Below are 27,756 nucleotides of genomic sequence, written 5' to 3'. Positions count from 1 at the left end.
TTTATGAAAGTGAAGCATTTTATAAGAAGATCAGACAAAGTTTTGGGAAGATAAATTAAACGTCATGGATAATTTGTGTAATATTTTAGGACTTGGAACACTTTGTAATCTTTTATTCTCTTCTTCAGTCATAAGCCGACCCACAGGGACAAATCTGGAGATTCCTGCAGAATTGGAACAGCTGTTGTTGTTGCACAAAGTTCCCCTGCTAACTGTTTTGGCTAATTTAATAATACTCTTTGCACAGTTTAACATTTTACCATGTTTAAATCCATTCTGTGATTTTCCAGTTCAGAAAATGAGGTGATGGGCATAAAACAAGGTTTTCTTTCATATTTCTCCTCATTTTATCACCATCTTTCTCCTTTGATGCACCTAAAAAACATTTAAAAATATCAGTGACTGTTCACTTCAAGCAAAAATACATTTGTCTTTTCTTAAACGTTGTGCATGTATTTCTGTAGAAAGCTCTTGTCATCGTAATGAAGATGCTGTTAAAACGGTAAAACACTGTGCAGTTGAAACTCCTGTGGGAAGCATCACGTGCAAATCACCCTCATTTACAAACAAAAAGACACCTTGAAAAATGGCATGGCTCAGTGTCAGCTGGTAACTGCTTCATTGTTCTCTGCTCATTTCTGTGACAGCAGGGAGGAAAGCCCATGTACACTCATGAGAAGTGAATTTACTGGCGTGCTGGAGGTTTTGATGGCTCCTTTCTGCAGTGGAAGCGAGAGGAGAGCTGATGTGTGTATCATAGCTGACAGCTCTGTGGCCATCCAGGACTGTTCAGGGAATAGCCTTGAGGAACACAAGCGAAGGGATGTGGAGGGAGGAGTGAGGCGCTTTGCTGCTATCACAGCACCTTTATTTTAAGTGCTGGATGCACCCGCTGACCTGATAGTGTATACTGAACCACATCAGTCTGAGTGTGTACTGGTGCTTCAAGAACCCTAATTAAGTACACTTTTCTTTTTTCTAACTTCTGTTTTGTCTTTCATTTGTTCTTCCTTTTGTTCTGTCCTTCGTTTGTTTGTTTTTTTCCTTCTGTCTGTATGCTTGTTCTTGCATTCTCTTTTGTTTGTATGTTCTTTTGTACTCTTGCATGTTTATTTTTGTCTTTCATTCATTTGATCTCTTTTGTTTGTTTGTTCTTTTATTTTTCTTAGGTCTTTCATTCTGTCACAATCTGTTTTTCTGTTGTTTTTCGTTAATGGTCTTTTGTTTTTCTTTATTTCACTCTTGTTCGTTTGTTTGTTCCATTTTTCATTTTGTTTTTCTCCATTCTATTTCTTTTGTTCATTCTGTGCTTTCTTTTTACATGGTCCTTTTTTAGTTTCTTTTTGTCTTGCTTTCCTCCTGTTTGTTTGTTTGTTATTCATTCTCTGTCTCTGTCCGTCTTGCAGTCCTGCATTTGCATCTCAATTTTTTTCTTTTAATTTATTCTTTGTCTTTCAATGTTATTTGTATTGTATATTGTTTCATTTCATTTTGTCCTTTGCCTTTTTGTTAATTGTAAATATATTAATTTTTCTTCATTTGTCTCCTTTGCTATTTGTCTTTTTTATTTCTTATTCAGTTGTCCCATGTTTTGTTCTTTCCTTTGCTATGTTGTGCATTTTTGTATTTCTTTCGTTCTGTGTTTTACTTTTTATTAGTTCTTTCTTTCTTCCTTTTTTTTCGCTCACTGTCTCATTTTTTTCTTCCTTCCTCTTATGTTGTCTCTCTGCTTTTAGATGTAAATAGCCCTAATTAATATGGATGAACTGCCATGGCAATAGATTAAAATAATGAATTTGCGTATGTGAGGAGGAATATTCATCAACACATTAGTGTTAACACACCTTTAGCCTCACAGCACACCAAACAGCAGGCATCTACTGTACCTCCATTCCCCCTGTTACCACACCAGTATTGGTGCAGATGGTGTCTTGCAAATATATAGTTTTCCTTATCTGCTTCTATTCCATCTATAAGGTTGTTTTCTCTGTGTTCAAGCTCTCCGTCTCCCAGGAGAATTGGCTGCATTTCCGGCATGTATATGATTATGGGAGTGGAAATTAGGTCAGATGCATTTTGTATGAAAGCTATACTCAGCCACAGCTGGCTGAAGACATCCAATAGCCTCCCAAAAAAAGCAATTTCACTCGTGAACACACATACACACACGAGCACACACACAGACACAATCAGGTGCCGATTGAAAGAGCTTTATCGGAATGTGGCCGTGTGGCTGTGTGCACTCTAATAAAATATTAGCTGAAATTGGTTCTTAGCTCCTTATCTCAGTGCTGTTGTCAGAGCCTTTCCTCTTGCACAAGCCCCCACACACGCACACTTTGCTCTTGCAACCGCACCCCTTCAAATATGTACAGAGCGTCACCACAAAAAGAGCTGCTTGCTCACACTGAACCAGAGGAAATAAACATGCCACATGCATATCTTGTAGCCTTCGACTATGCAGTGTCTTTCTTTCATTAATTATGAGGTATTTGTTTTCCTAATGATTGTTTTTGTGTAGATATGAACCAGCCTTGTTCTTGCTGTAAGCCAAGATAGTTCTCCAGTGCCAAGGCTGTCTTGCATTAGAAATATAATTAGAAATTTCATTTTCTCTACAGCTTCAGTCCAAATTTAGCTTCTGGGAATCAACGTATATGACGTAAACGACTTAATGGCAGGCTTGCGGAAAATATACAGGACTGTGGAAAATATAAGCTTTTAGTTGTTGGTATGGCTTATATATTCCAAGTCTTTTGAGGTCATAGAATGGCTTTGTGTGAGAAAACTGCTTGTCAACACTAATTAGCATTAGCGAATGCGCTGTGCTATTCTGTTGAAGGAAAATAGGGAAACCCCGTATTAAATGTGACTCAACTGACTGATATTTTGTTGCATTTGATGAAACTGTGGATTTGGGAAAATTGCTCCTGTTTAAGATATTGTCTGGTTGTGTTTTAGCTCTAATAAAATATTGAATGTCTCTAAGGTCTGCTTTCACCAAAAAATCTGTGAGAGGAGTCATATCAGAAACATCAGACTGCAGGTGTGATGAATAAATGATAACGTAGTGGACTGCAGCTTTCCACAAAACTGACATTACTTTGAACTTTAGCTGGAAAGACAAACTGTGATCTGTGACATTTGGAAGTCCAATGAAGTTCAAATCAGCGCTTTTTGTTTTTGGTCTATATCTGTTCGCTTTGAGGCCATAAATATATGATTAAAAAGTTGGGTAAATTACTGATTAACTGTCATGGATATTAGCTGCATTGCAGGTTGCATATGGATCATTATGGTCAAATGTATATCCTGACGCTCGGTTTGTTTGTCTCCATATGCAGCTGCCGGCAGACTTCAGCAGATTGCACCTGGCAGACGGGATTCACCCCCAGGTGACACACGTTTCCTCCAGCCACTCAGGATGTAGCATCACCAGTGATTCTGGGAGCAGCAGCCTGTCGGACATTTACCAGGTACCAAACACTCTTTGGGTAATGTAGGAGTAGCAGCTTTGTGACAATAAAGTGCATAATCCAATTTGTTATAAACGTGACAAGCTTCATATTAAGGCCATTAAAAACTGGTAAGACATAGTTTATAGTTTTGTTTCGCATATTAGTTTAAGTGGCTCGGCCCGTCAGATGCTCTGACAGAAAGGCTGCATGTGCCGCTGACAGAGACATAGGCTACTCACGTTGTTTAATTTGTTTGAGATGTGCGGTCTTCCTGAATGCATAACTTACATTTCACAGGTATATTCTCCATCTGTAAATGTTAGAAATCCATGGAAATATTTCCATTTTTCTGTCAGAAGTGCATTAGTCATCGGCTTTGGGATTCTCCGCTAAACTTCAGTGAACGAGCACGCATGCACGCCAAACAGTCACTGAAATATTTGTAGTTGGACATGTGACATGTAGAATTTTAAACCTACAAGTAAGTCTATTTTTATGATAGCACTGACTGTAAAGTGACTGTGATGGAATAATCAAAATAGCCTAACACAACTCTGTGGTTTTGTTCTCATTTATTTTCATTTTTAGTTTAGTGAATTTAACTTCCACTTTGAAAGCCTTATTTTTGTTTTTAGATTGAAATGTTACAATGTTAGAATGAAATGAGATTTTAACCCTTTTTTGCACATAATATAAAGGCTTACATGGTTACATTCACTTTATTTGTTTTCATAGCCTTTAATATGTATTGTTTTGTTGGTCAACACTGGGCGGTAAGTGAAATATATATACATTATACATATATATATATATATATATCAAATACAGATTTTTTTAATTCAAATACAAAAATGAAAATACCGTGACCGTATAATGCAAATCGGCCAAAAAATACAGAGATATGAATTTTTGCCAATATCGCCCAACCCTAATATATATATATATATATATATATATATATATATATACACTGTTGCCATATGGCTAATTTTTTTCAAAAATCTGTTTTGATTTGTATAATTTCATGTAATAAAAACTTAACTTGGAAAAATGTATTTCATGGTTAGAACGTAATACATACCATACAGGGTTAAGTTATGTATATAATACTGATAAAAAGAGTCTTATTGCATTTATTGGATCTTAAATACAGTAAGAACAGTAATAATTTGGCAAAATGTTAAAATTTAAGAGCAATTTAAAATAATTGCTATTAAAATGTTCAAATATATGTTAAAATGTAATTTATTCCTGTGATGGCAAAGCTGAATTTTTTTGCATCATTACTCCAGTGCCACATGATCCTTCAGAAATCATTCTAATTTGCAGATTTGGTGCTCAAGAACATTGCTTATTTCTATCAATGGTAAAAACAGTTGTGCTTTTTAGGATTCTTTGATGAATAGAAAGTTCAATAGCATTTATTTGAAATAAAATAAATATTATAAATTTCACTTTTGATTAATGTGTCCTTGTTGAATAAAACTAATCATTTATTTCAAACAAATATACATGTATATGGAACAACACTGAACCATTTATTTAATGTGCTTGCAAATTTCATCCCTCTTTATTCGTTTGGCAGATGCTTTTATCCAAATCATCTTACTCAAGTGCATTTAAGGTACATATTTTATCAGTATGCATGCTCCCTGGCAATCAAACCCAACACTTCTGTCACTAAACATTTGTCACTATAACTAAACCTGAGCCAATGACCTGTGAAACTGAGCCAATGAGATTAAACTGAAGAACCCCATTTCCCTATTATATCTGTGCCAGTCTATAAAATGTGTATGTTTGCCTCCATTAATCTTATTAATAATGTTTGGCTTGGTATTTGCCTGGCTGTTTAATTGATTTCCCTGTGTGATGTGTTTGCGGATTAAAGATGTTTTGCGGCAGGTCATGTGCAAAGGTGTATGGGACATAATTCAGTTTATGCAGTGTCCCTGATCCTGAACATATGACCATCTGTTAAAGGCTCATTAACAGTTGGACAGTGTCCTCGTGAGAAGAGGTTGTGATAGTCATGCTCTACACTTCGCTTAACTACAGTTCTCCTCACCTCTCCCTGCGATCCACAACTCGTAAAACAAGAGCAGGCTAAATGGAATGTTGTCTATAAAATGGATGGTTTAAAATCTAAATTCTTATTGTATGTGTTTGAAGCTATTGAAGATGCACATTATTTTATTCATGTTTCTGCCTACAGTTAAGCTAATTAATTGCTGTATATATAATATATAATGAATGGTTCATTTTTAATTATTGTTTTACATACAGTTTATAATTTATTGAACATTAGTGTCTTTTATCATATTGCCTATTAATAAAACCAATAAGGCAGAAACCTTGTGCATCATGCCTAAGATCATCCCATACCCATGGCAAAATTACTGCAATGCACAGGCTCTTGTGACTTGTTCATTTGTTCAAATATACAGTAAAAACAATAATATTGTAAAAAAATTATTGCAAGTTAAAATAGCTGTTTTAATTTATTTAAAAATGTAATTTATTCCTGTGGTGGCAAAGCTGAATTATCATTATCATTACTCCAGTCTTCAGTGTCACATGATCTTTGACAAATAGTTCCAATATCTAACCTGCTGCACAGGAAACATTTCTTATTATTATCAGTAATTAAAATAGAATTTTGAAAAACATACAACTTTGATGAATAAAAAGTTTGACACAATATCATTTATTTGCTGAATAAAGGTGTGTGTGTGTTTTAAATTTTATCCAAAGTTTTAAACGATAGTTTATGTAAATTAATCTTAAAGTTTTAATGCAAAAAATACTTTTTTACTTTTTTTTAATTTTCCATTCAAACACTCTCTGAAGTTTATTAGTTTTCTAATTTAACATTTCCCTGCATTAAATTGATCATTTTGAATTATTCACAAAAATACACAACAGAAGCATTTAGTAGCACTAGTGGTCTCACTTTTGGACCCCACTGTATGTGGGTATCTTACAGTGCTTTTTGTTTAGAGTAATGGCCCTTATCCTCAATGTGGCTGTCAAAGCGGTCACTTTTTTTATTTTTTTATACATTTGAATAAATAATGATACAGGTTCTTCAGGGAGGCTTGAAAGCATTGATCCAAGAATAGCCCTGCTAAACAATTAATGTTCCCTTCACGCTCATCTTAGCCGCCCAAACAGTGCTATAGATCGCACCAGACATGGCAGTTTGAAAGATAAATCAGTTCCTTCATCGCCTACAATGTATTAACAGCCCCTGTGTTTGTCTGCACTGATTAGCTGTTAAATGGTTTTCATAAGGGAAGCCAGCTCGACTCTGCCTGCATCATTGGTGGTGTTTGATTCTCGTTAAAGTACAGCAGTGAAACTTTTTGAATGTTGGTTTATCAAGATGTGACTTGAGCGTGATACGTTTGGTTTCTTCCAGCCTATCTGCCAGACTTAATGATCTGGAGTGAGTCATCAACTTAACAGTGTCAGGATGAAAATGTGATGTAATGTAAATCCCAAAAGGTTCAGGTAATGGGTGACTGCTTAGTGTATTGATTTTAAGATCTTGAAACCGCATTAATCAACAGTCACTTATACATTTCCTCAACAAGATTGCTGTTGTTTAAGCTCATAGATTTCAGTCGTCATGCACCAGTGACTTACTGCTTTGGGAATGCATATTTAATTCATATTTGAGAGCAGGGAATACTGGGGTTTCCTGCGGCAGTTGAGTTTGTCTGTCATTGTAGTTTGTAAATACTGCTCATAGACGTGTGGTCATGTTTTAACTCCAATCTGATATCCGGGACAGATGTGTGCTACGGGGTTATCAGGCATCTGAGAGCTCGTGGAGGTTTTCAGCAGGATTTATGTCCATAAAGGAACAACTGACCCAAATTAGAAATTCTGTCTTCATTTACTGGTTGTTCCAAACCTGTATGACTTTCTTACATTAAACACAAAAGGAAATAGGTATGCTGGTTGCTCTTTTTTGTGCAATTACATTGAGCTTCCATGCTTCAAAAATGGCAGCAAAAGAATTTAAAAAACGATTCATGTGACTTTTGTGCAACTCTCACCATAAAACTTTTTTTAAAAAAAAAGTTTTTTTCTTCTTCTTTTGTGAGGAACAGTTCAAAAGTTAAGCTATTTTCTTGAATTTAATTTGGTAATCACTTTTAGTGAGCTGTTAACTGCTGTGACCAGAACAGTGAGTCATTGAATTCAACTTGAGAACTAGATCAGTCCAATTATTGAATTAATTGTTCAGGCTGGTTTTGTGAATTGAATCATAAAGAGATCTGATTGAAAAATAATTCAAGAATTAGACTCACTTCCCAAGATTTTAGTGAATAACAACTTAAAACATATGATTTAAAAAAACCTTGAAACATGTCTTTTTGGTACTATTTTGATGTTTGTATGCTGTTTAATAAAAAAAAAAAATCCAAAAAAATGTATTCCCAATTCACTGTAATTGCAATTAATAGACTTTCCATCATTTCTCCTTTTGTGTTCTGGGGAATTAGAAAGTCATACAGGTGTGGATTGACATGAGGGTCAGTAAATCTTGACAGAATTGCTATTTTTAGGTGATCTATTCTCACAAGTAGTTTAGACCTCTTTAAGAGGGATCCTTATGTGATGGATAGCCCTCTTGTTTTATATTAGTGCATTTTTCCTCCTGCCACATGACCATCCTCCCCCACTCCCCTGTCCCCACCCTAAAAAAGAGTCCAGCCTCACATCGCTCCGCCCAGTTCGCCCTCTGAGTGGCTGCTTTCAGCACCGTCTGAATATTTGATGAGTAATACAGGTCATTCAAGTCAAAATGACATGCGTTTGTGTGAGCCCAGATCGAGGGGCTTAAAAATTAAAAGTAGCTGGAAGCCTGAGCTCTAAAGATGCGGCTGGGACCCAGCTTCTGCAAACATTTGGTCAAGGCGTCATTGTGGGCAGTTTCTGGGAGGAATAGAGCGTCGCTGGGGCTCCTCAGCAAGGTGAGAGCGACTCAGGGTTGGTTGCGATAAGAGATTGTGGTGTACACAATGGGATGGGTGTTTCTTTTGTTGCCTACCTAGTCAAGTTGGGCAATGTCGCAGTGCTGGGTGGGAGTTGGGTTGTATTTTCACAAGCATATTCCTCTGTATTTTAATACCCAGAATATATATATATTTTTTACCTGTGTTTGGTTAGTTTGTTTTGTTGCAGTCATGTGCTCTGCTTCCATTTTCTTTTTCATTTGGAATTAATGGAAAAACATCTTGGTTTTCTTTAGCCTTGAATCCTAGTCTTGATAATTTTGTCTTTTTTGGTTCTTGCTTCTGAAATATGTTAGATTTTAAGTGTGTAACCAGCTCCAGGGTTCATGCTATTAATTTAGAAGAAACACCACAGTGACGTACAAATCTAAAACAAAAAATGTCCAAAATGCCTTTCTACGATTGACTGAACAAAGGTTTCTGACCCACAGGCCACCGAGAGTGAGCCCGGCGACATGGACCTCAGTGGCCTGCCCGAGACGGCCGTTGACTCCGAGGAGGATGACGACGAGGAAGATATCGAACGTGCCTCAGATCCCCTCATGAGTCGAGACATTGTCCGAGACTGCCTGGAGAAAGACCCCATGGACCGAACGGATGATGACATAGGTGAGTGATTAGCTTAAACCATCGCGCTACAACATGATTCAAACACCAGAGTTTGCTTGTGGAAGAAAGAGGAGATTCTTGAAAGCGATGAAATAATTTACCAGGAAAACAAGGCAACAAAAGGTCGGGGAGACTACAAAAGAAAAGCATGAGGGGGAGACGTGTTGTTTTTTTTCTAGGTCACCCTCTCAGCCGAGTCTCTCGGAGCGCATTAAAATTTGATTGGCTGAGCCACATCCACAGCTACGCTTCAGTGGTGCCGTGCCAAGCACAGGTCATCGAGTACCCAGACAGGCCACGGGCAGAGAACAAAATCCAAACTCTCTTGTCTTCGCTCTCCTCAATCTCAACTCAACCACTCCAGGCTTTGGGCAGCCCTGTCACACTAGCTAAAGCCAAGTACTTGATTTGGTTGGCCTGTCGAGCATGGAAAGAAAAACTATTAACTTGCTGGCCGGTTCCAGTAATTCATATTGATTGTAAAATAATGATTATATTGCAATAAATGGACACAAGTACCATGTTCTATGCCTCGAAATGGCCAGCACACTTGCAGGCATGCTAAGCTGTCAAAATGAGAAAGGCAAACTTGCCATAAATATGGAAATGGATTCTATACGAGCTCTTTTGGCCCTCTGGACTTTAATGTTATTGAAACACACTTTTCATACTCTCACTAGTTTATTTAATTTGCCTGCTGCCATTGTCCAACAGTGTTTACATATACATATAGCAGAGTAGAATTGTTATTTTTCTGTCAGCATTTCTGTCATTTCTGCCACATCCCAAATGATGTATTGTATTTAATAACTTCCTGTGCTGAAAATGGCATTTTATTGATTATTTCTCAGGTTTTCTTTCCACATTGCATGTTTTGAATTTTATCTCAATGACAACAACTGAGGGAAAGTTGTAATTTGGCTAAAAAGTGATAAAGTGAGCAATTAATGAAAAAAATCACTTACTAAATATTAAAGTGGTTTATTTTACTCATTGTGTTACTTTTTCAGAATTAAACTTGGTTTATCATGGTTTGTAAAATGCATTAATATTTTCACTTTACATTTCATTGTTGAAAATTGAGCATCTGGTAGAGTAAAATAATAAAATCTAATATATAAAATACATAAATTTGGAATGTAGCAAAAACAAATGATAAATGGTTCTACGACAGTTTTATTTTGACTTCCATATAACAAAAAATAAAAATAATAAAACTATTTGTTTTAATAAACCCCCCTGGGAAGTGTCCATAATTGAAGAAATTATATTCTGTTTCATTCTTGGTTACTGTGCAGATGGATTTTGTCATGTATAATATGTCCAGTATATTGCATAGCAGGATTAGCCGGTTCTCAGAAATAGCTTTGTATTAATAATGCATTTGATGCTTGGTTGCTGTTATTTTTATAGCCATGGAAAGAATGTTTTTCCGTTCTTCGTGTGGGAAGAACAAACTGCATCTGATAGAGAGAACAAATATCAATGAAAGACTTTCAAAGACTCTCATGCATCTCACTTAGTCTTAAATGTGACTTACACTTCTTGTTTCTCACCCTGTTTCTTCAGAGCAACTGTTGGAGTTCATGCACCAGCTACCGGCCTTTGCCAACATGACCATGTCTGTCAGGAGGGAGCTTTGTGCTGTCATGGTGTTCGCTGTGGTGGAACGGGCCGGCACAGTCGTCCTTAATGATGGCGAAGAGGTTGGTCAGACTTACCAAGACATGAGCCAGTAGCATTAAAATTTATATGAAGCCACAGTTTAACATTTAACCTATATGGGGTGACCCCGTTCTTTCAGTCGCTTTACATATACGTCGACTTTCCATGTCCACTGTGAAACCCGCGAGACACAACAAACACACAGCTCCCATCACAGCGTTCTCCATCCTCCTGTTGTTAACGTTGTTTTTCTTTGTTTCTGTTGTTGAACACCGCGCACATATGACGTCGCTGTCGACCGGCTTACGTCACTTCTTAGTACATACTCTCGGTGCGAATGCAACCCTTTAAATGGTACTGGGAAATAGTTCGCGCAAAATCGTCCCAGTACTTTAGTACCGTACGTTTAGTTCTGGAACTAAAGCGGAGTTAAAGGGCCTATTGTCTTCTGGACACCTGTCAGATCAGCAGTCTTCCCCATGACTGTGTAGCCTAGTGAACCAAACAGAGAGACCATTTTGAAGGCTCAGGAAACCTTTGCAGGTGTTTTGAGTTGATTAGCTGATTGGCATGTCACCATATTCTAATTTGTTGAGATAGTGAATTGGAGGATTTTTGTTAAATGTGAGCCAAAATCATCACAATTAAAAGAACCAAAGACTTAAACTACTTCAGTCTGTGTGCACTGAATTTATTTAATACACGAGTTTCACAATTTGAGTTGAATTACTGAAATAAATGAACTTTTCCACGACATTCTAATTTATTGAGATGCACCTGTAGTACATACAATGCATTTTTTCTTCATCGATAGCTGTTAGCCTAGCTTTTTACACTAATCCCATTTTAGTTCTTTCTTTAACCCTAATCCTCTCTCTTTTTTGAAGTTATGTCATTCATTTTTAAATTTTCACCAGCTTTCACTTCAGTCTCATGCTAATCTTGATTCTGTCGATTTGCTTACACGTACTGCCATCCCTCGCCTCCCTTTTGTCACAGCCAATCAGCCATTCAGCTTCTGCACCGTTAAACCTGAATGGATGCCAGCATTCAGCATCTTGAGATTACAAGATGCCCGCGGTACAGCGGGAATCACTTATCTCCTTATCTCAGTATTGACATGCCAAAAAGAGCCATTTTCCCCCCTAATGCATCCATATAATTGAAAGCAGGACAGAGCTCGAGGCTTGTACAGTTCAATGTGATGACATGTTCTCCACTGTTATCAATGCTCAAAAAAAAAAAAAAGCAGCAAGTAATTAGGTCCTTGTGCACAGGTTTTGTATTTCACCACAAAGGTTTATAATACAAACTGATAGTGATTTAAATTGTAATGCAACATTAAAAATAAACCGTATGTCCTCCTTTGTGTTACTGTTAAGCTGGACTCGTGGTCTGTGATTCTGAACGGCTCAGTGGAGGTGACACACCCAGATGGCAGGACGGAAATCCTGTGCATGGGCAACAGCTTCGGTGTGTCCCCCACCATGGAGAAAGAGTATATGAAAGGGGTGATGAAGACCAAGGTGGATGACTGCCAGGTGAGACAACCTTCCAAAATCTGCCAAAAAAAAAAAGATTTTCACATTGTATCTGATTGCATAGTTTCATTGTGTTAAGAAAATTATGCCTATTTTGTATTGTGACATTGCATTCTGAGATTATCAGATCTGTGAAGAATATAGTTTGGCAAAACCATCTTATAATGTGTCAAAAAAAAAAACTACATCCCTCCAAAAAAAATGTATTAACAAAATAAAATAATCTCCAGAAAGTTAAATGTATTGATGCAATAAACTTTATGCAGATTGTACTTGAGAAATATAAATTATATTTTTAAAAGCAATACAAATATTTTTGCATTAAATGAATTTACTTGTAATTGTAATACAAATAATATCTGCAAGGCTTTATTTTCTTATATAGATTTTTGATCAAATAAAAAAATGAGGAAGAATATCTCTTATCTCTGCCCAACCTATTTTAGCTGCTTGCAGTGTCTCATTTAGTGCAGAAGTGATGTGTTCCTGCCCATTCATTAAGCATGTGAATAATAGGGGTGATTAGTACAAATTTAGCAATAATGAAATATTGTTTCTGTTTCAGTGCACTGGTGTAATTATCATGGGGAAATCATTTGGAAATACTGCCTCATCTTAAAAGTGATTTACTTTCGCCTCTAGGTTTGTGTCTGCTTGCTCACTTTTGCTCTCGTTGTCTCTCTGTCAGTTTGTTTGCATAGCACAGCAAGATTACTGCTGTATCCTTAACCAAGTGGAGAAAAACATGCAGAAGGTGGAAGAGGAGGGTGAGATTGTGATGGTGAAGGAACACCGTGAGCTTGACCGCACAGGCACCAGAAAAGGACACATTGTCATCAAGGTGAGAACCCAACTCAGAACGAGTGTGACAAGTTTGTGTTTTTCACACCCAGAGGTAAAGAAATGTGACAAAAAAAGCTACCTGGTCTCATGACGAAAATGTACTAGTGTTGGGCGATATGCTCAATTTTCATATCGTCTTACCGTCAGCCTGTGAGATTGCCGATACACGATATTATCGTGCTAATTTATTTAATTACTTATTTACTTAGTTTCATTGCCGGAAAGTGAACCATCTCCAGCGTAAGGCTAAAAGCAGCCTAATGTTTTTAATATGACTGAATTTGTATTTAACATGATAACAAATTAATAGAAACATCGTAAGTTACTAATTATAATGCTTAAATTTCCTCAGTTATTAAAAAGCATCTACAGAAAACGAGCAAAGAACATTATATTACCAAAGAACATCATCACAAGCTCAGTCTAGCGCGAGTTTATGCACTTTAAAAACACACTCGTTATAATCAGTGAAGCTACACTGTATGATGAATAAATCTCTTATACTTACATTGCAGGTACATCTGCACTTTGTTGTTTATGATGAGAGAACTCGCGAGTCAGAATTCAGTCAGCGCGCGCTGAACAACAGACCTCTGCTGTTTCAGCAAAGACTCATATGAACGCCTCTGATTGGCCATTGCATTCATAAGCTCAGCATAATTGTGTGTGATTGGTTATAACACGCAACACTGTAAAAACGTGGGAAAATTAATATAATGCAACAAATAAGCCCTAATATTAATTAGATAGTATTACTAGCCTGATAATAATAATAATAATAATCATCTTGTTATCGTCAAAGGCATCAGCCACAGGCGATATCTCTGACGATACTATCGTCTATCGGCACAACCCTAAAATGTACCTCTGGGAACTTTTTTGCAAGATGTGCAATACCTATACCAATAAGTACATATCACTGCATTTTCCAACATAAATGAACACTAGAGGCGATAAAACAGAGAGCACTTGTAATTGTTTCCGTACACAGTTATGATTACAGCTCCATGTGTTTCGCTTTCCGGATGTAACAAGCTTGCTCAATAGCTCAGCCGGCACAGAATTGGACTTAGGATGCCGAATCCTTGGGTACGAATCCCGTTAAAAACATGACTCACTATAAAAGAGCTTAAAGATGAGAGATCGAAAAACAAGCTAAAACGTCATGCTTGCGATTGCATTTTTACATCACATTTGCTTTAGTTCATACTCTCAGGTAGGTTTAGGTGTAGTGCAGATGGTTCGATATTTTAAAACGTCACAGAGCATTAGACTTATAGCACCACTCAATAGACAGTCAGAACTCGGTGAGACTTATAAAAGTAACGTCACATAAAATGTACCATATGTACGTTCATCTCTTCCGGGGAAAAATGCCGAACACTCTTTTAAATCTTTTAGAAAAGTACATGGCTATACGTGTTTTGCGTCTTGCGAAAAAGTTGCCAGAGGTACGTTTTCATGACCAGGTTGCAAAAAATACAGTTCCCAACTAGAGAATTGTAATTTATACATAAATCATTTCTCAGATAGCTCACATCAAGATATCATTTTGTGGCACTTTGGCCAAAATAAATATTTTATTCGAGTTGTGAGTTTGCATTCTGAATTGAATCCAATGAGATGTGACACACTGCAAAAACTGTGTTCAATAGGAAACATTGACTCGCACTCTTGATTGATGTGGCATTTGCCCTGACACAGATGCATTGAACATAGCCATTTATTGATTCCTAAACATGGAAATATGCTTAGCACAGTAGAGGCATATATGGACTGAATATCAAATGTGTTTTTCACGATTCCAATATATTGATGATTGGAGTTGATGGAAAATTGCCCAACAACAATGAAACTGGATTAAAAATGCACTGCATTGGTGTCCTTTTAAGAACATATTTGTTTTTTTTTCAGGGCACACCAGAGCGTCTTACCATGCACCTTGTAGAAGAGCACTCGGTGGTGGACCCCACCTACATCGAGGACTTCCTGCTTACCTACCGCACCTTCCTGCCAAGCCCCATGGTGGTGGGCAAGAAACTGTTGGAGTGGTTCCATGACCCCAGCCTCAGGGACAAGGTACATAGACACTCTTACGCAAGCATTTAAGTCAATCAGTGCTCGATGAGATGAATGATTAGTAACGTAATATTTAATCAGGTTACACGGGTAGTCTTGCTGTGGGTGAACAATCACTTCAACGACTTTGAGGGTGACTCCGCAATGACGCATTTTCTCGAGGAGTTCGAATACAATCTGGAGAGAGAGGTCAGTTGTGTGCAATAAAACCTTCGATTTCTTGTGATCTTCAGTCGACCGCAAAAATGTCATGTAATGCCTCTCTTTGAACCAGAAAATGTGTGGGCACCTAAGACTGTTAAACATAGCATGTGCTGCCAAAGCTAAGCTGCGGGTGGTGACCCTGACCAAACCCTCGAGGGAAGCACCCCTGTCTTTCACCCTGCTGGGGGGTTCAGAGAAGGGCTTTCGCATTTTCATTGACAGCGTGGAGCCGGGCAGCAAAGCTGCAGAGGCCGGCCTTAAACGAGGAGATCAGGTAATGTCACACCAGCACCGTGCATGATCTGAAGTAGGCTACAGAAATAGTTGTAGTTGTTGAATTGACACTGTAATAGCAACTTGCTGTGGCATTAGCAGCAGTAATAGTAGTTGTGGGACTGGAAGTGGGAAACATTGTGTGAGAGCATTTGTAATTGCCGTTGTCAAGCGGTGAAAGCGGTTAGTCACAGCACTGAGAGCATACCGCCCAAAATCATAAAGAAGAAGAGCAAAAACCTCATCTTATGATTTTGTTTCCATTCAGTTTGTCATTCAAAGGTAAAAGCATACACATCTCAGCCTGTAAACTTGTTCCGTAGTCTAAATATGTCTGCCACACGTTTTCACTCCTTCACAGTTCACACAAGCGGAAAATGTGATTTCAGATGAATAGAGTATGTCGCACTGTTTCCTTTTGCCCTTCACTCACTGTATTTATATTTGACTCATAAAGCTGTTTAATGAGTTGCTATCTATTTGCCCTCCAAACCACATGAGGATTGTGATTGTTCAGAATGCTAATCATCTGATACTTGGCCGTTTTGAGATTATTGACAATAACAGTGTCCGCTTAGCCAGTTAACATATGTGGTAGTTCCCCTTGCATCAGTTGACAGCTTTGACAATGGATAAGCAATTTGTTGCTAAGTTTAATATGAGTAAATATTGTGTAGAATAAGTTTCCATTTAATTTATTTTGTGTTATATATCTGTCTGTCTGTCTATCTGTGTCTGTCTGTCAACTAATTAATTGCACATTTTGTCTGCAATTAATCAGGATTAATCCCGCCTAACATTAAAGTTTTTAAATATATTTTTATATTGCAATGATTTCACATTCAATCTTCAAATTAATGAAGAAACAACATAAAGACAGTATATTTTTAATATTTGATAAATATTTTTTTTATGGCTAAAGGTACTAAAGTAAATATAGATTAATCCTTAAAGCTTCAATTCAATTCAAGTTTATTTGTATAGCGCTTTTCACGATGCAGATCGTTACAAAGCAGCTTTACAGAAAATGTAAGTTTTTACATTATATTTAGTAATGACTTATCAGTGGTGACCATCTCAATTGATGTCCATATGGCATGGACATATGTTCGGTAAAAATCAAGCAGTTAGTTAATGTCATGTAATCAAACAGACGGTGAACACTATTAACAGCAATGATTAGATGTTGCAATCAAACTTATAGCAAAATTTGGTTGTTTTGTATGTTGTCTGAGGGTTGGCATCATCTGAGGTTTTCTGATGGGTTGGCATCATCTCTTCTCAGGTGTTCTCGGTCATCTCAGGTGAAGCTTGTGGGGCAGAAACAGAGAAGGAAATAGAGAAAAATTAGTGTAGCTGCTTTTCCAACTAAGCAAAAAATGATGTGTTCAACCCAAGTAAAAGAATGTTAATGTGCATTTGATCAGATGTAACTGAAGTACAAGGTTATGAGATACATTATGTGAATGCTTGGCTAAAGAGATGTGTCTTTAATCTAGATTTAAACAGACAGAGTGTGTCTGAACCCCGAACATTATCAGGAAGGCTATTCCAGAGTTTGGGAGCCAAATGTGAAAAAGCTCTAACGATTTTGCTATCTTAGGAACTACCAAGAGTCCAGAGTTTTGCGACCTTAGGGAGTGGGATGAATTGTAGCGTGATAGAAGAATAGTTAGGTACACAGGAACTAAACCCAGGGGCGCCGCTTGCAATTTTGGGCCCTATGAAAGAATATGAGATTGGGCCCCCTACCACACCAAACATACACTATATTATGTATTATAAACACTTCTTCACACAGGGCCATGTAGTTTTGGATTTTGTTTTCCCTTAATAATAAAAACCTTCATTTAAAAACTGCATGTTGTGTTCACTTGTTATCTTTTACTAATATTTAAATTTGTTTGATGATCTGAAACATTAAAGTGTGACAAACATGCAAAAAAATAAGAAATCAGGAAGGGGGCCAACACTTTTTCACACCACGGTATGTGTACAATCATTTTAGACACTTCCAAAACTGTGGCAACAAAGATGGAAATTCAATTTTTAAATACACAAATTATGTTTCCATCTTTGATGCCAGTTTTGGAAGTGCCTTTTTCTGTTCTAAAGAAAGGGGTGTCCCAATACATTTGTCCATATGTATGTACAAGTCATTGGTGTTTGGTGATGAGTTTTTGACTCAAGGTCTGCATTTAAAGTCACACCAGAGGTGTTCAGCTGGGATTAGGTCTTGGCTTTGTGCAGACCAGTCAAATTCCTCGACACTGACTGAAGCAATCTTTTTTGTTTTTTTACCTTGCCTTATACATAGAGGCATTGTTGTGTTAGAATAGAAAATGGTCCTGTTCAAACAATTGGTATAAAATTAGAAGCACACAATTCCCTAGAATAGCATTATATGCTTTTTTTACTAAATATTTGAAATTACTAAAGTAGGCAAACCTGTTCATTAGAAGGGGGTGTACCAATACTTTTGGCAATATAGTGTACAAGCCAGCCTAGCTATTCAAAATATTTGTCTGCAATTTAATAATATTGACCTATTACTTTTGCTATTGCTTTTGACCATTAGGTATCAGTAACATGATTCATTCAGAACCTGTTTTATTGACATTGACTTTCTCTACCACACTATTCTGCTGCTATGGAATGAGTTTGACTACTTAATCAGTTATATTAATAGAAATGCTTCACTGGGGCAAACAAAAAAATCCTAAAATAATAAATAGGATACCCCATAGCAGCATTTCCAGCAGTACCTAACATTTCTCAATCATGATCTTACTCCGCTAAATGTGACTATTAGCTTAACAGCTGTATTCCTTGTTTGCTAGCTACCTATGCACATACAGCATACAATGTTAAAAATGTTCTACATTATGAACCTTAACCCAAAAACCTTTAGCTTCATACACTGTAGATAATTGTGCAGACCAGTCAAGTTCTTCCACACTGACTGAATCAATCTTTTTTTTTTCTTTTTTAACCTTGCCTTATTCACAGAGGCAGTTTTTTGTTAGAATAGAAAGTGGTCCTGTTCAAACTATTGGTATAAAATTAGAAGCACACAATTCCGTTTCTGATAGGTAGCAGTAACGTAATTCATTCAGAACCTGTTTTATTTACATAGACTTTCTGTACCACACTATTCTGCTGATATGGAATGAGTTTGACTACTTAATCAGTTATATTAATAGAAATGTTTCACTGGGGCAAACAAAAAAAATCCTAAAATAATAAATAGGATACCCCATAGCAGCATTTTTTCCCCTCTATTTGCGTTCAAGATTATGAGTTTCTTTCTTGAGAGAATGGGTATTGCTGTTGTACCATAGCGCAGTAGGTTTTTCTCTAACCTTTTTTAATTTGATGGGGACAACAGCTTCTAATGTATTAGAGAAGATAGTGCCCATATTGCTAGTCATTTCGTTATTGATTTCCTATTTTTTCTATTTTTCTTTGATTAATAGACATCACAGCAGCTGGGTTATTTGGTTGCTATTACTTTAAGAGCAAACTCACATTTGAACATTAAAGCATACGTTACCTCACTGAGAGAATTTTATGAAGTAACATGTTATACCACAAACTGCACTCTGTGTGCTGAAAGCACACACTACTGAAATAAAACATTGTGTTTTAAGTATATTTATCAGCTGTTCCAGCTGCAATGTTTATTGAGATTTTAATCTTTTTTTTCCCAGTTACTAGAGGTCAATGGACAAAACTTTGAAAATGTGCTGTTATCCAAAGCCAACGAGATTCTCAAAAACAACACGCACCTGTCCATTACTGTGAAAACCAATCTCTTAGGTAAGCTACACTGGCTGAAATAACCACAGCTGCACAAACTGTTATTTAGACCCAACACAAATTGCCAGTCAGCTCTCTTTCCTCTTCAGTTGGGGAAAATGTAGCTGTAGTTCATTTTGTAAGGCTGTTTGTTGCTTGAAAATGTCAGATGGCATTGTTAAACTCATTTTCTCTGTGCTGTGATCACTGCTCTTAGTGTTTAAGGAGCTACTGGCCAGGCCTGACCAGGACCAGGAGCTAGAACTTGAGGAGGAGCCAGACAGGAAGAACGGGGCACCTCATATCCCCAAAATCGGGGACATTAAGAAAGCCAGCCGCTACTCCATCCCTGACCTGGCTGTGGATGTGGAGCAGGTCATGGGTCTTGAGAAAGCTAGTAAGAAAGCCAAGGCCAACACCGTAGGTGGCAGAAACAAGCTGAAGAAGATCTTTGACAAGACACTGACCAGTATTCTTCCACCCAAACCTTACAAGTAAGCTGAGCTTGATGCATGAAAGCTCTCTTCGTGATTTAGTTCCCTGTGGTGTATAACTCTTCTGGTTTGTTCACAGTGACGTTGGCGTGGGACAGTCCCAGGATGACAGTATTGTGGGGCTAAAGCAGTCAAAGCAGATCCCTCCTGCCCTTCCTGTTAGTGGAAACCTTTCATCAAGCAACCCTGACCTGCTGCAGTCACACCATCGCATACTCGACTTCAACAACCAGCCTGGTAAGACACTTAAGGTGGTTTAGCAAAGTAAGACATTTTACTGCATTAACATCCATGCTGGTTCTGAAACAACAATCTAATCAACCACTTTCATGCTAGGGTTAGGTTTAGGGGTTAAGGTTAGACTGTGGCTTTATGTTGGTCTTAAGGGGTGAACATCATTCTTATCAACTCTATAATTTTCTTAGTGATAGGGTTAGCCAATAATCATTTGATTATTGTGCACTTACCTTTAGGGCATCTACAGAACATTTCACAGAAGTTTAATCTCAGTGCATGCATATTTAATAAGATGCTCATGCTGTCCTGAATGTCCTCTTTCAGAAGCAGTCCCTATAAGTAAGTATTTGATCTTGTCCTCTTAGAGGTTCCTCAACTACTTTCATTTTCCTAATCACAATCTTCTTCAGGGCACTTCTCTGCTCTGACATTGATTTTGCTATCCAAATTTATGTAGAACAAATTTGGTGGTACTCAATCAAGTCTTAATCTATAAACACTATTCATTTGGTGGGATTCATGAAAATTATTTTGTTAAATGAATGTTGTTCACTGCTTCGTGTTGCTTTCACTCTTGAGGTTTTGTTGCAGTATAAGATTGATTGACCTTGAAGGTTAATTTGTTTGCTTGTTGTAAAGGTGTCTTCTGAGCATGCATATGCACCAAGAAAAATTTACAAAAAGCTCCTGTTAATAGGTTAATTTTAAAGTCAATAGGATAAAATGATGATGTAGAGATAATGCATAAATTAATTACATTGTCCAAAACTTTTCACACCAAGTGTGAAAGTGACAGTTCAATAGTTGTGTAAAATGATCATGGGTAACACATAAGTGGTTTTCCACCTAGATGAAGACTATATACTTGGGTGTTGGTTAATAAAAGGGTTAAGTATGTGGGTTTAATCCATTCCTCTGTTCTTTAGACATGTCAGACCAGGTATTAAGAGTGTTCAAGGCAGACCAGCAAAGTCGGTACATCATGATTGGGAAGGACACCACAGCAAAAGAAGTCGTAGCTCAGGCCATCCGAGAGTTTGCCTTGACCGCTGCCCCTGAAGCATATTCGTTGTGTGAGGTGTCTGTCACTCCTGAGGGTGTCATCAAGCAGCGGCGACTCCCTGAGCAACTCTCCAAACTGGCCGACAGGATCCAGCTTAGTGGCAGGTGCTGCCGTAGAGCCCTTGTGGCCATTTTGTTCAATTTTCTGTAGTATTATTGTGTCAGATCACTCAGAACATCCATTGACCTCTCGTTTAACATGTAGGTACTACCTGAAAAGCAACATGGAGACGGAGACACTGTGCTCGGATGAAGATGCCCAGGAACTACTAAGGGAGAGCCAGATTAGCCTACTGCAGCTTAGCACGGTGGAAGTGGCGACCCAGCTGTCCATGCGCGCCTTTGAGCTTTTCTGTGCCATCGAGCCCACAGAGTACATTGATGACCTGTTTAAGCTGAAAACTCGCCTAACCGGACCCCCCAGCCTCAAGCTCTTTGAGGAGGCCATCAATCGGGAGACCTTCTGGGTGGCCACAGAGGTGGTGCGTGAGCCCAACCAGCTCAAACGCATGAAGATCATCAAGCACTTCATTAAGATCGCACTGCATTGCCGCGAGTGCAAGAACTTCAACTCTATGTTTGCCATCATCAGGTAGAAGGAGTCTTCATTTTAAGAGGCAAAAAAATTAAGGGTTAAATTGAAGACCTCTTATGTATGTTATATTTTTGAAGTTAGGGTCATTAACAATGACATTGTGTGTCTTTTCCAGTGGTCTGAACCTGGCACCGGTGTCCAGACTGAGAGGCACATGGGAGAAGTTGCCCAGCAAATATGAGAAGCTGTTTAGTGATCTTCAAGACCTATTTGATCCCTCCAGGAATATGGCGAAGTACCGGAATCTTCTAAACAGCCAGAACCTGCAGCCACCCATCATCCCACTTTTTCCTGTAATCAAGAAGGATCTCACCTTCCTGCATGAAGGTAAGATAATAGTAGGTGATGACTAGTGTTTGTTTATTATTGAACCATAGTTTTTGGTAATAACATTAAAGTAAATTTTCCTTGGTTTCTTCCTTAACAGTCTGAAAAGTCCCTTTATTGAAACTTAACTACAAAAATGACTCATTCTGATCTCCTGCAACTTTCATCAGACAGATTAATACATAACCATCCACATTTATGTCATGAATGCATTTTCTTGGCTTTGTGTAGCACCTACACTCTACATAGCCTTTCTAAGTTTGTTTCAGACTAGGACTCTGATCTTTTCTGTTTAATCTTCTAGGTCATTGCACCGTATAAGCGAACACCAAAATCCAGAATGGCAATTGACAAGTTGATCCACTTCATCTCGCAGCACAAAACACTGTAAAGATCCTTGCACACTGAGTTCACAGAAATTCTTGGTCTTCTTTTTAATACGTGGCTCCAGTATCACTGGGAAAGCATCAAACTGAGCCACTGACATCCTGAAGTAAACTTTAAATTGCCTGTGATAATCCCGCTGCTCCTTAATAAGGAGGGGAAACTACTCCCTCTCTATATCTCAGGATTGGATGGACCCAATATTTCCTCTTTCTTTTTCTTTTTTAAGAAGAGAGAGGACAACAAAATCACCCTCACTGCATGAAGACTTCATTTTGTATTGTTTTGCTAATTTTTTAGTAACGGATTAATAATATGCATCGGACTCATTGTGCAAGGTTTCTGTGTGTGACAAATTTTTAGGTTGACGAATATGAAAAAGCACATGCGAAAATTTCAGACTCAGTGTGCAAGGACCTTAACTGTTTATGCGGTGCATTTAATGCTAGGTTTGTGCCTTTAAGGCACAGTTGCAAAAACTGCCCATTTTGAGAGTGTGAAATAGGATCATGACAAAAAAATTACGTTACTTGACACAAATTATAAAATAAAATTGTTATTTTATAAAATTGTGTGATATGAGCCTTTTCTTTATTGTCCACTCTAGGAAATGACTCGAAGGTGGACGGTTTGGTGAACTTTGAGAAACTGCGGATGATTGCTAAAGAGATCAGACATGTAGGCCGAATGGCAGCTGTAAACATGGACCCTGCTCTGATGTTCAGAACCAGGCGAGTGCCTTTCTGTTCTGACTGCTACAATGACTTCTTTGCCCTTCTTTCAGGCTGGACTCTTCACACCACTGAGTAGCTTTTAGTGCCAACTCACTGCGATGTGTACAGCTCTCACCTCACGCTTCCACACAAAAGAAGGTTTTTTGCTGTTGAAGTGATGTTTACGTACATGACAGTTAAACCATTTTGTATTGTTAGTGTCTCTCTTTTGGTCTCTGGTGCACCTCACCTTGGTACCCTTGGTCTGTTTCTTCTCATCTAAGTGTGTCTCCCTCTCTTTCTCTCATGGACTTTCTCTCTCCCCCATTTTTCTCTATATCCACCCTCTCTGCCCCATGCTTCACTATTCATGGCTCTCCCTTACAGGAAGAAGAAATGGAGGAGTTTAGGGTGAGTATGGTGAACTCTCACCTTTGGCCTTATGTGTGCCCCTTCCTTTAACTTGGGCTGGCTCCTTACCATCCATTATTTTTATTTTTATGGTTCATTTGAGAATGCTTCTGCTCTGACGGATCCCATCCAAGCATTTGACCGCCATCACTTTTGCTACTCGGGGTCATTGAATAAACTCACCTCATTCTAAAATACATCCTAATGTTTCTGTTGTATAATTACCATAGATTTTGAATGTTTCACAAACATGACCCCACTAGTATGCATGAATTTATTTACAGTTGTTTGGCACCTGCTCATTTATTAATTTGATAGCCCATGATCCATTTTTAGCAAAAGTGATTTAACGTGCCCCTTCTAGCTGAACTACTTGCAATAGTTGCACGCCTTCTAAGTATTTGCAGTTTTTTTTGTATTTTTTTTGTTTTGTTTTTTTAGTTTAAACTAATAATTATTTTATTAGTTTAAAAATTGTGATTAATGATATGTGTGTGAATTCAAACACAACTTTGTGTAAGATATTTTATAAGCGTAATATAAAAAGACTAATGATGCTAGTGGTGCAGGAATTACACACTTCACCTTTAAACATAAAATAAATGGTTGAAAAAAAAAATTGTTCAAGAAAAAATGTGACCAAAAATAATGACATACAAAAATAATCAGTTATTTTTTTCCAAATCTCATGCAAAGTTTAAGCACTCTACTTCTGTTGTTTTATTTAACATCCAGTTTGTATTTAACTGCCTGATTGGCTGAGATGTGAAATGCATGGAATGTTTGGATTGTTTTGAAGCTGCAAGGAATGCAACTTACTGCATGTCAAAGAGAGACTGCATCTGATCCTGCATCAGCATACTACCTACTGTTAAAGTCAACCCGCATCTTTAACTGTAATACTTATGTGCGTTTAGGTCACTCAGCCAGGGCAGTGCCAATGCAGCCGTCCTGGATGTAACCCAGACGGGCGGGCACAAGAAGCGGGTCAGACGGAGTTCTTTCCTCAATGCCAAGAAGCTGTACGAGGACGCTCAGATGGCACGCAAGGTCAAACAATACCTGTCCTACCTCACCCTGGAGACGAATGAGGAGAGCTTGCAGACACTCTCAATTCAGTGTGAGCCTTCAGTCAACACATGTGAGTTGCGTGTAAGCACACACACACACAACTGCAAATAGGTGAATCCACAGGAAACAACACTGGCATGTGAAGACATTTACCTCACATTAAAAACCTGCACATTCTACGGTATGTTAGTCATAGGAACAAACTATTCAGTATCTCTTATGCTTACAAAGGCTATATTTACTTGATTTAAAAAAAATTAGTAAAAGCTAAATTTGTAGAATATTTTTACAATTTCAAGTAACTGTACTGTAATTTATTTCTGTGATGTCAAAGCTAAATTTTCAGCAGCCATTATTACAGTCTTCAGTGTCACATGATCCTTCAGAAATCATTCTAATATGCAAATTTTCTTATCATCAATATTGAAAACAGTTGTGAAACCATGATACATTTTTCATTCATGTTCATTATAATGACTAGCAAATTTAAAAGAACATCATTAAAAAAGTAACATTAAAAATGTCTTAGTTATAAATGTTATACTGTCACTTTTGATCAGTTTAACGTGTTCTTGCTGAATAAAATATTTCTTTGAAATTGTTATTTTTTTCTTCAAGTTTTTCTCGTTCTGTAAATGTTTAGCTTAATATTTATTATTTGCCTTGTATATATCATCACAGTGCCGAAGAGTTCTGGGGACAGGAAAAGACCTGACACATCGCCCGTAGTTGCACGGGCCGCCACTCACCAGCGTCAGCAGCTTCAGAAAGCCAACCAGGCGCTTCAAGTGCCTGCCGTAGCCCTCTACCCATCACGCAAGAAAGTGCCGGTCAAAGACTTGCCACCATTTGGTAAGACCACCACATTGATGTAGCTTAAAAATGATCAGCTACTACATTATATGTTACTGGTGTTCATAAGAATCTTTCTGTATTTTCACAGGCACAAGCTCACCACAGTCTCTGAAAAAGATACTGTCTCTTTCAGAGGAGGCAGGAGAGAGACACAGGAAACAGACAGAGGATAGTGTGTCCAACATCTCCTCACAGCTGTCGTCTCCTCCCACATCTCCTCACAGCTCACCTAAGAAAGGTAAGCTTACACAGAGACACACTCACTGTGGTATTTTTTGTAAATTTAAATGTTTCTCCAACCTCTGATCTTTGCACACTCGATTTACTCTCCCTATTGACTTATCAGTAAACTGTGGAATCAGAGCCTTATGGTGCGCATGCAGTGAAATATATTGTCAGACAGCTTGTGCCCCACTGGCATTTCTCTGTTAGCTGGCGCCCCCTAGTGCCAACATGTTTTCATGGCTGATTTAATATGTTGAGACTGCCATCTAGTGGTAAAAAGATCACACGTATGATATGAAATATCCTGCCAAGGTTCACATGTTTTTTTACAAAACATTTTAGAACCCTGCTTGTCTCTGATTTCATTACTGTAATGTTACAAATGCTCCACTTTCAATCTCTACTTTTAAATTTGCATCACATAACATTTCTGTCTCTCATCATTCACATGTTTTACCCTGTATTCAGCCATTGCATCTATAAGAAGCCACAGTATGAAGGGTTTTTCCTCCTTCTGTAGAAAATCACCAACAGGTAACAGGTCCTGGATGCAGATTTAACCTGAGAGAGTTCACACAAGCATCATTATTGCTGTGTCTCAAAATGTAGTGAGCTGCCCACTAAAACATCATTCGTTAGAGGTACACTACCATTCAAAATCCTGGTAAGGTTTTTGAAATCTTTTGAAGTCTTATGTTCAACCAGGGTACATTTATCTGATCAAAAATACATTGAAAACATAATATTGTGAAATATTATTAAATTAAAAATAACTGTTTTCTATTTTAATATTTAATGCATTTTAATATTTATTATATATCTGTTGAAACCATGATCATTCTTTTTCAGAATTCTTTTATGAATGGAAAGTTTAAAAGTACAGCATTCATTTGAAATTTAAATATTACACAAAGATAATGCAAGTAAATACAAAATGCAGTTTTTAAATGATGATTTCATTTATTAAGGGAAAAAAGCTGTCCAAACCTACGTGGCCCTACGTGAAAAATTAATTGCCCCTTCCTGTTAAATCATGAAAGAACTGCAATTAACCACATTATTTTAGAAAGCTGAGTTAAATTTCACTAGCCACACCCAGGCCTGATTACTGTCAGACCTGTTGAATCAAGAAATCACTTAAGTGGAGCCTGTCTGACAAAGTGAAGCATGCTTAGAGAGCAACACATCATGCCGCGATATAAAGAAATTCAAGAACAGATGAGAATCAAAACAGTTGACAGATTTAGGGGGCAATTACTTTTTCACGTAGGGCCAGGCAGGTTGGGACAGCCTTTTTCCCTTAATAAAATAAATCATCATTTAAAAACTGCATTTTGTATTTACCTGCTTTATCTTTGTGTAATATAAAAATTTGTTTGATGATCTGAATCTTTTAAGTGTGACAAATATGCAAAAAATAAAAAAAAACAGGAAGGGGGCCAACACTTTTTCACACCACTGTATATATATATATATATATATATATATAAATTTACCGAACCCAAAACCTTCCGTCCCTTTGAGGTGTTGGTTGCTTTTGAAGTATTGAGACACAACCAATGAGATGTTTTGTTTTCAGTTATGTATTTCAGTCCTATGATTAATCAGTGACATTTGTGTCCAGACTTTCTTTAGTGGTAATATCAAATGTTATTTTTGTGTTATATAGTACATTGTTAGTTGGAGGTTCCACTAATGATTTTATACTTTTCTAAATATCAGAAGTGCTGACATTTGCGTGAACTCTCTCACCAAGTCTAGACAGTGTTTTTGCTCCTGTTGTAGCTGGCAGAGGCAGGCTAGTGCTATAGCTCTGTGTGTGTGTGTGTGTGTGCGCGCGCTTGTTACTGAAGTAACTGCCTTGTTTTGATTAGCTAATCTAAGA

At 37.6% G+C, this 27,756-nt stretch overlaps 1 protein-coding gene and 1 long non-coding RNA gene across 12 annotated transcripts in view; one reads left to right on the top strand and one right to left on the bottom strand.

Moving 5' to 3' along the window:
* Window positions 1–27,756, top strand: part of rapgef2b (Rap guanine nucleotide exchange factor 2b) — a 136,142-nt gene that overhangs the window by 96,157 nt on the left and 12,229 nt on the right. For 6 of the 11 annotated variants that reach the window (XM_016252224.1, XM_016252222.1, XM_016252216.1 and 3 more), the window contains 21 exons: window positions 3,345–3,476; window positions 8,917–9,094; window positions 10,664–10,800; window positions 12,142–12,300; window positions 12,989–13,141; window positions 15,058–15,222; window positions 15,304–15,411; window positions 15,497–15,700; window positions 19,410–19,518; window positions 19,715–19,991; window positions 20,071–20,228; window positions 20,553–20,567; window positions 21,155–21,395; window positions 21,496–21,882; window positions 22,001–22,212; window positions 23,204–23,327; window positions 23,697–23,720; window positions 24,638–24,861; window positions 25,473–25,643; window positions 25,735–25,884; window positions 26,340–26,405. In XM_016252224.1, the coding sequence (XP_016107710.1) occupies window positions 3,345–3,476; window positions 8,917–9,094; window positions 10,664–10,800; window positions 12,142–12,300; window positions 12,989–13,141; window positions 15,058–15,222; window positions 15,304–15,411; window positions 15,497–15,700; window positions 19,410–19,518; window positions 19,715–19,991; window positions 20,071–20,228; window positions 20,553–20,567; window positions 21,155–21,395; window positions 21,496–21,882; window positions 22,001–22,212; window positions 23,204–23,327; window positions 23,697–23,720; window positions 24,638–24,861; window positions 25,473–25,643; window positions 25,735–25,884; window positions 26,340–26,405 (3,394 nt within the window). The remainder of the gene's footprint in view (window positions 1–3,344; window positions 3,477–8,916; window positions 9,095–10,663; window positions 10,801–12,141; window positions 12,301–12,988; window positions 13,142–15,057; window positions 15,223–15,303; window positions 15,412–15,496; window positions 15,701–19,409; window positions 19,519–19,714; window positions 19,992–20,070; window positions 20,229–20,552; window positions 20,568–21,154; window positions 21,396–21,495; window positions 21,883–22,000; window positions 22,213–23,203; window positions 23,328–23,696; window positions 23,721–24,637; window positions 24,862–25,472; window positions 25,644–25,734; window positions 25,885–26,339; window positions 26,406–27,756) is intronic. The other 5 variants (XM_016252221.1, XM_016252218.1, XM_016252220.1 and 2 more) reach the window with 4 other exon arrangements.
* On the bottom strand, window positions 153–10,973 carry LOC107566700 (uncharacterized). Its single transcript, XR_001606539.1, has 4 exons — window positions 10,886–10,973; window positions 10,651–10,657; window positions 10,614–10,618; window positions 153–164 (listed from the first exon to the last, which is right to left on the bottom strand). It is a non-coding gene; the product is annotated as an uncharacterized lncRNA (long non-coding RNA).

The sequence above is a fragment of the Sinocyclocheilus grahami genome, unplaced genomic scaffold, assembly GCF_001515645.1.
Source record: "Sinocyclocheilus grahami isolate Dianchi unplaced genomic scaffold, SAMN03320097.WGS_v1.1 scaffold1093.1, whole genome shotgun sequence".
NCBI classification, from domain to species: Eukaryota; Metazoa; Chordata; class Actinopteri; order Cypriniformes; family Cyprinidae; genus Sinocyclocheilus; species Sinocyclocheilus grahami.
This window is presented reverse-complemented; position numbering and strand designations above follow the sequence as displayed.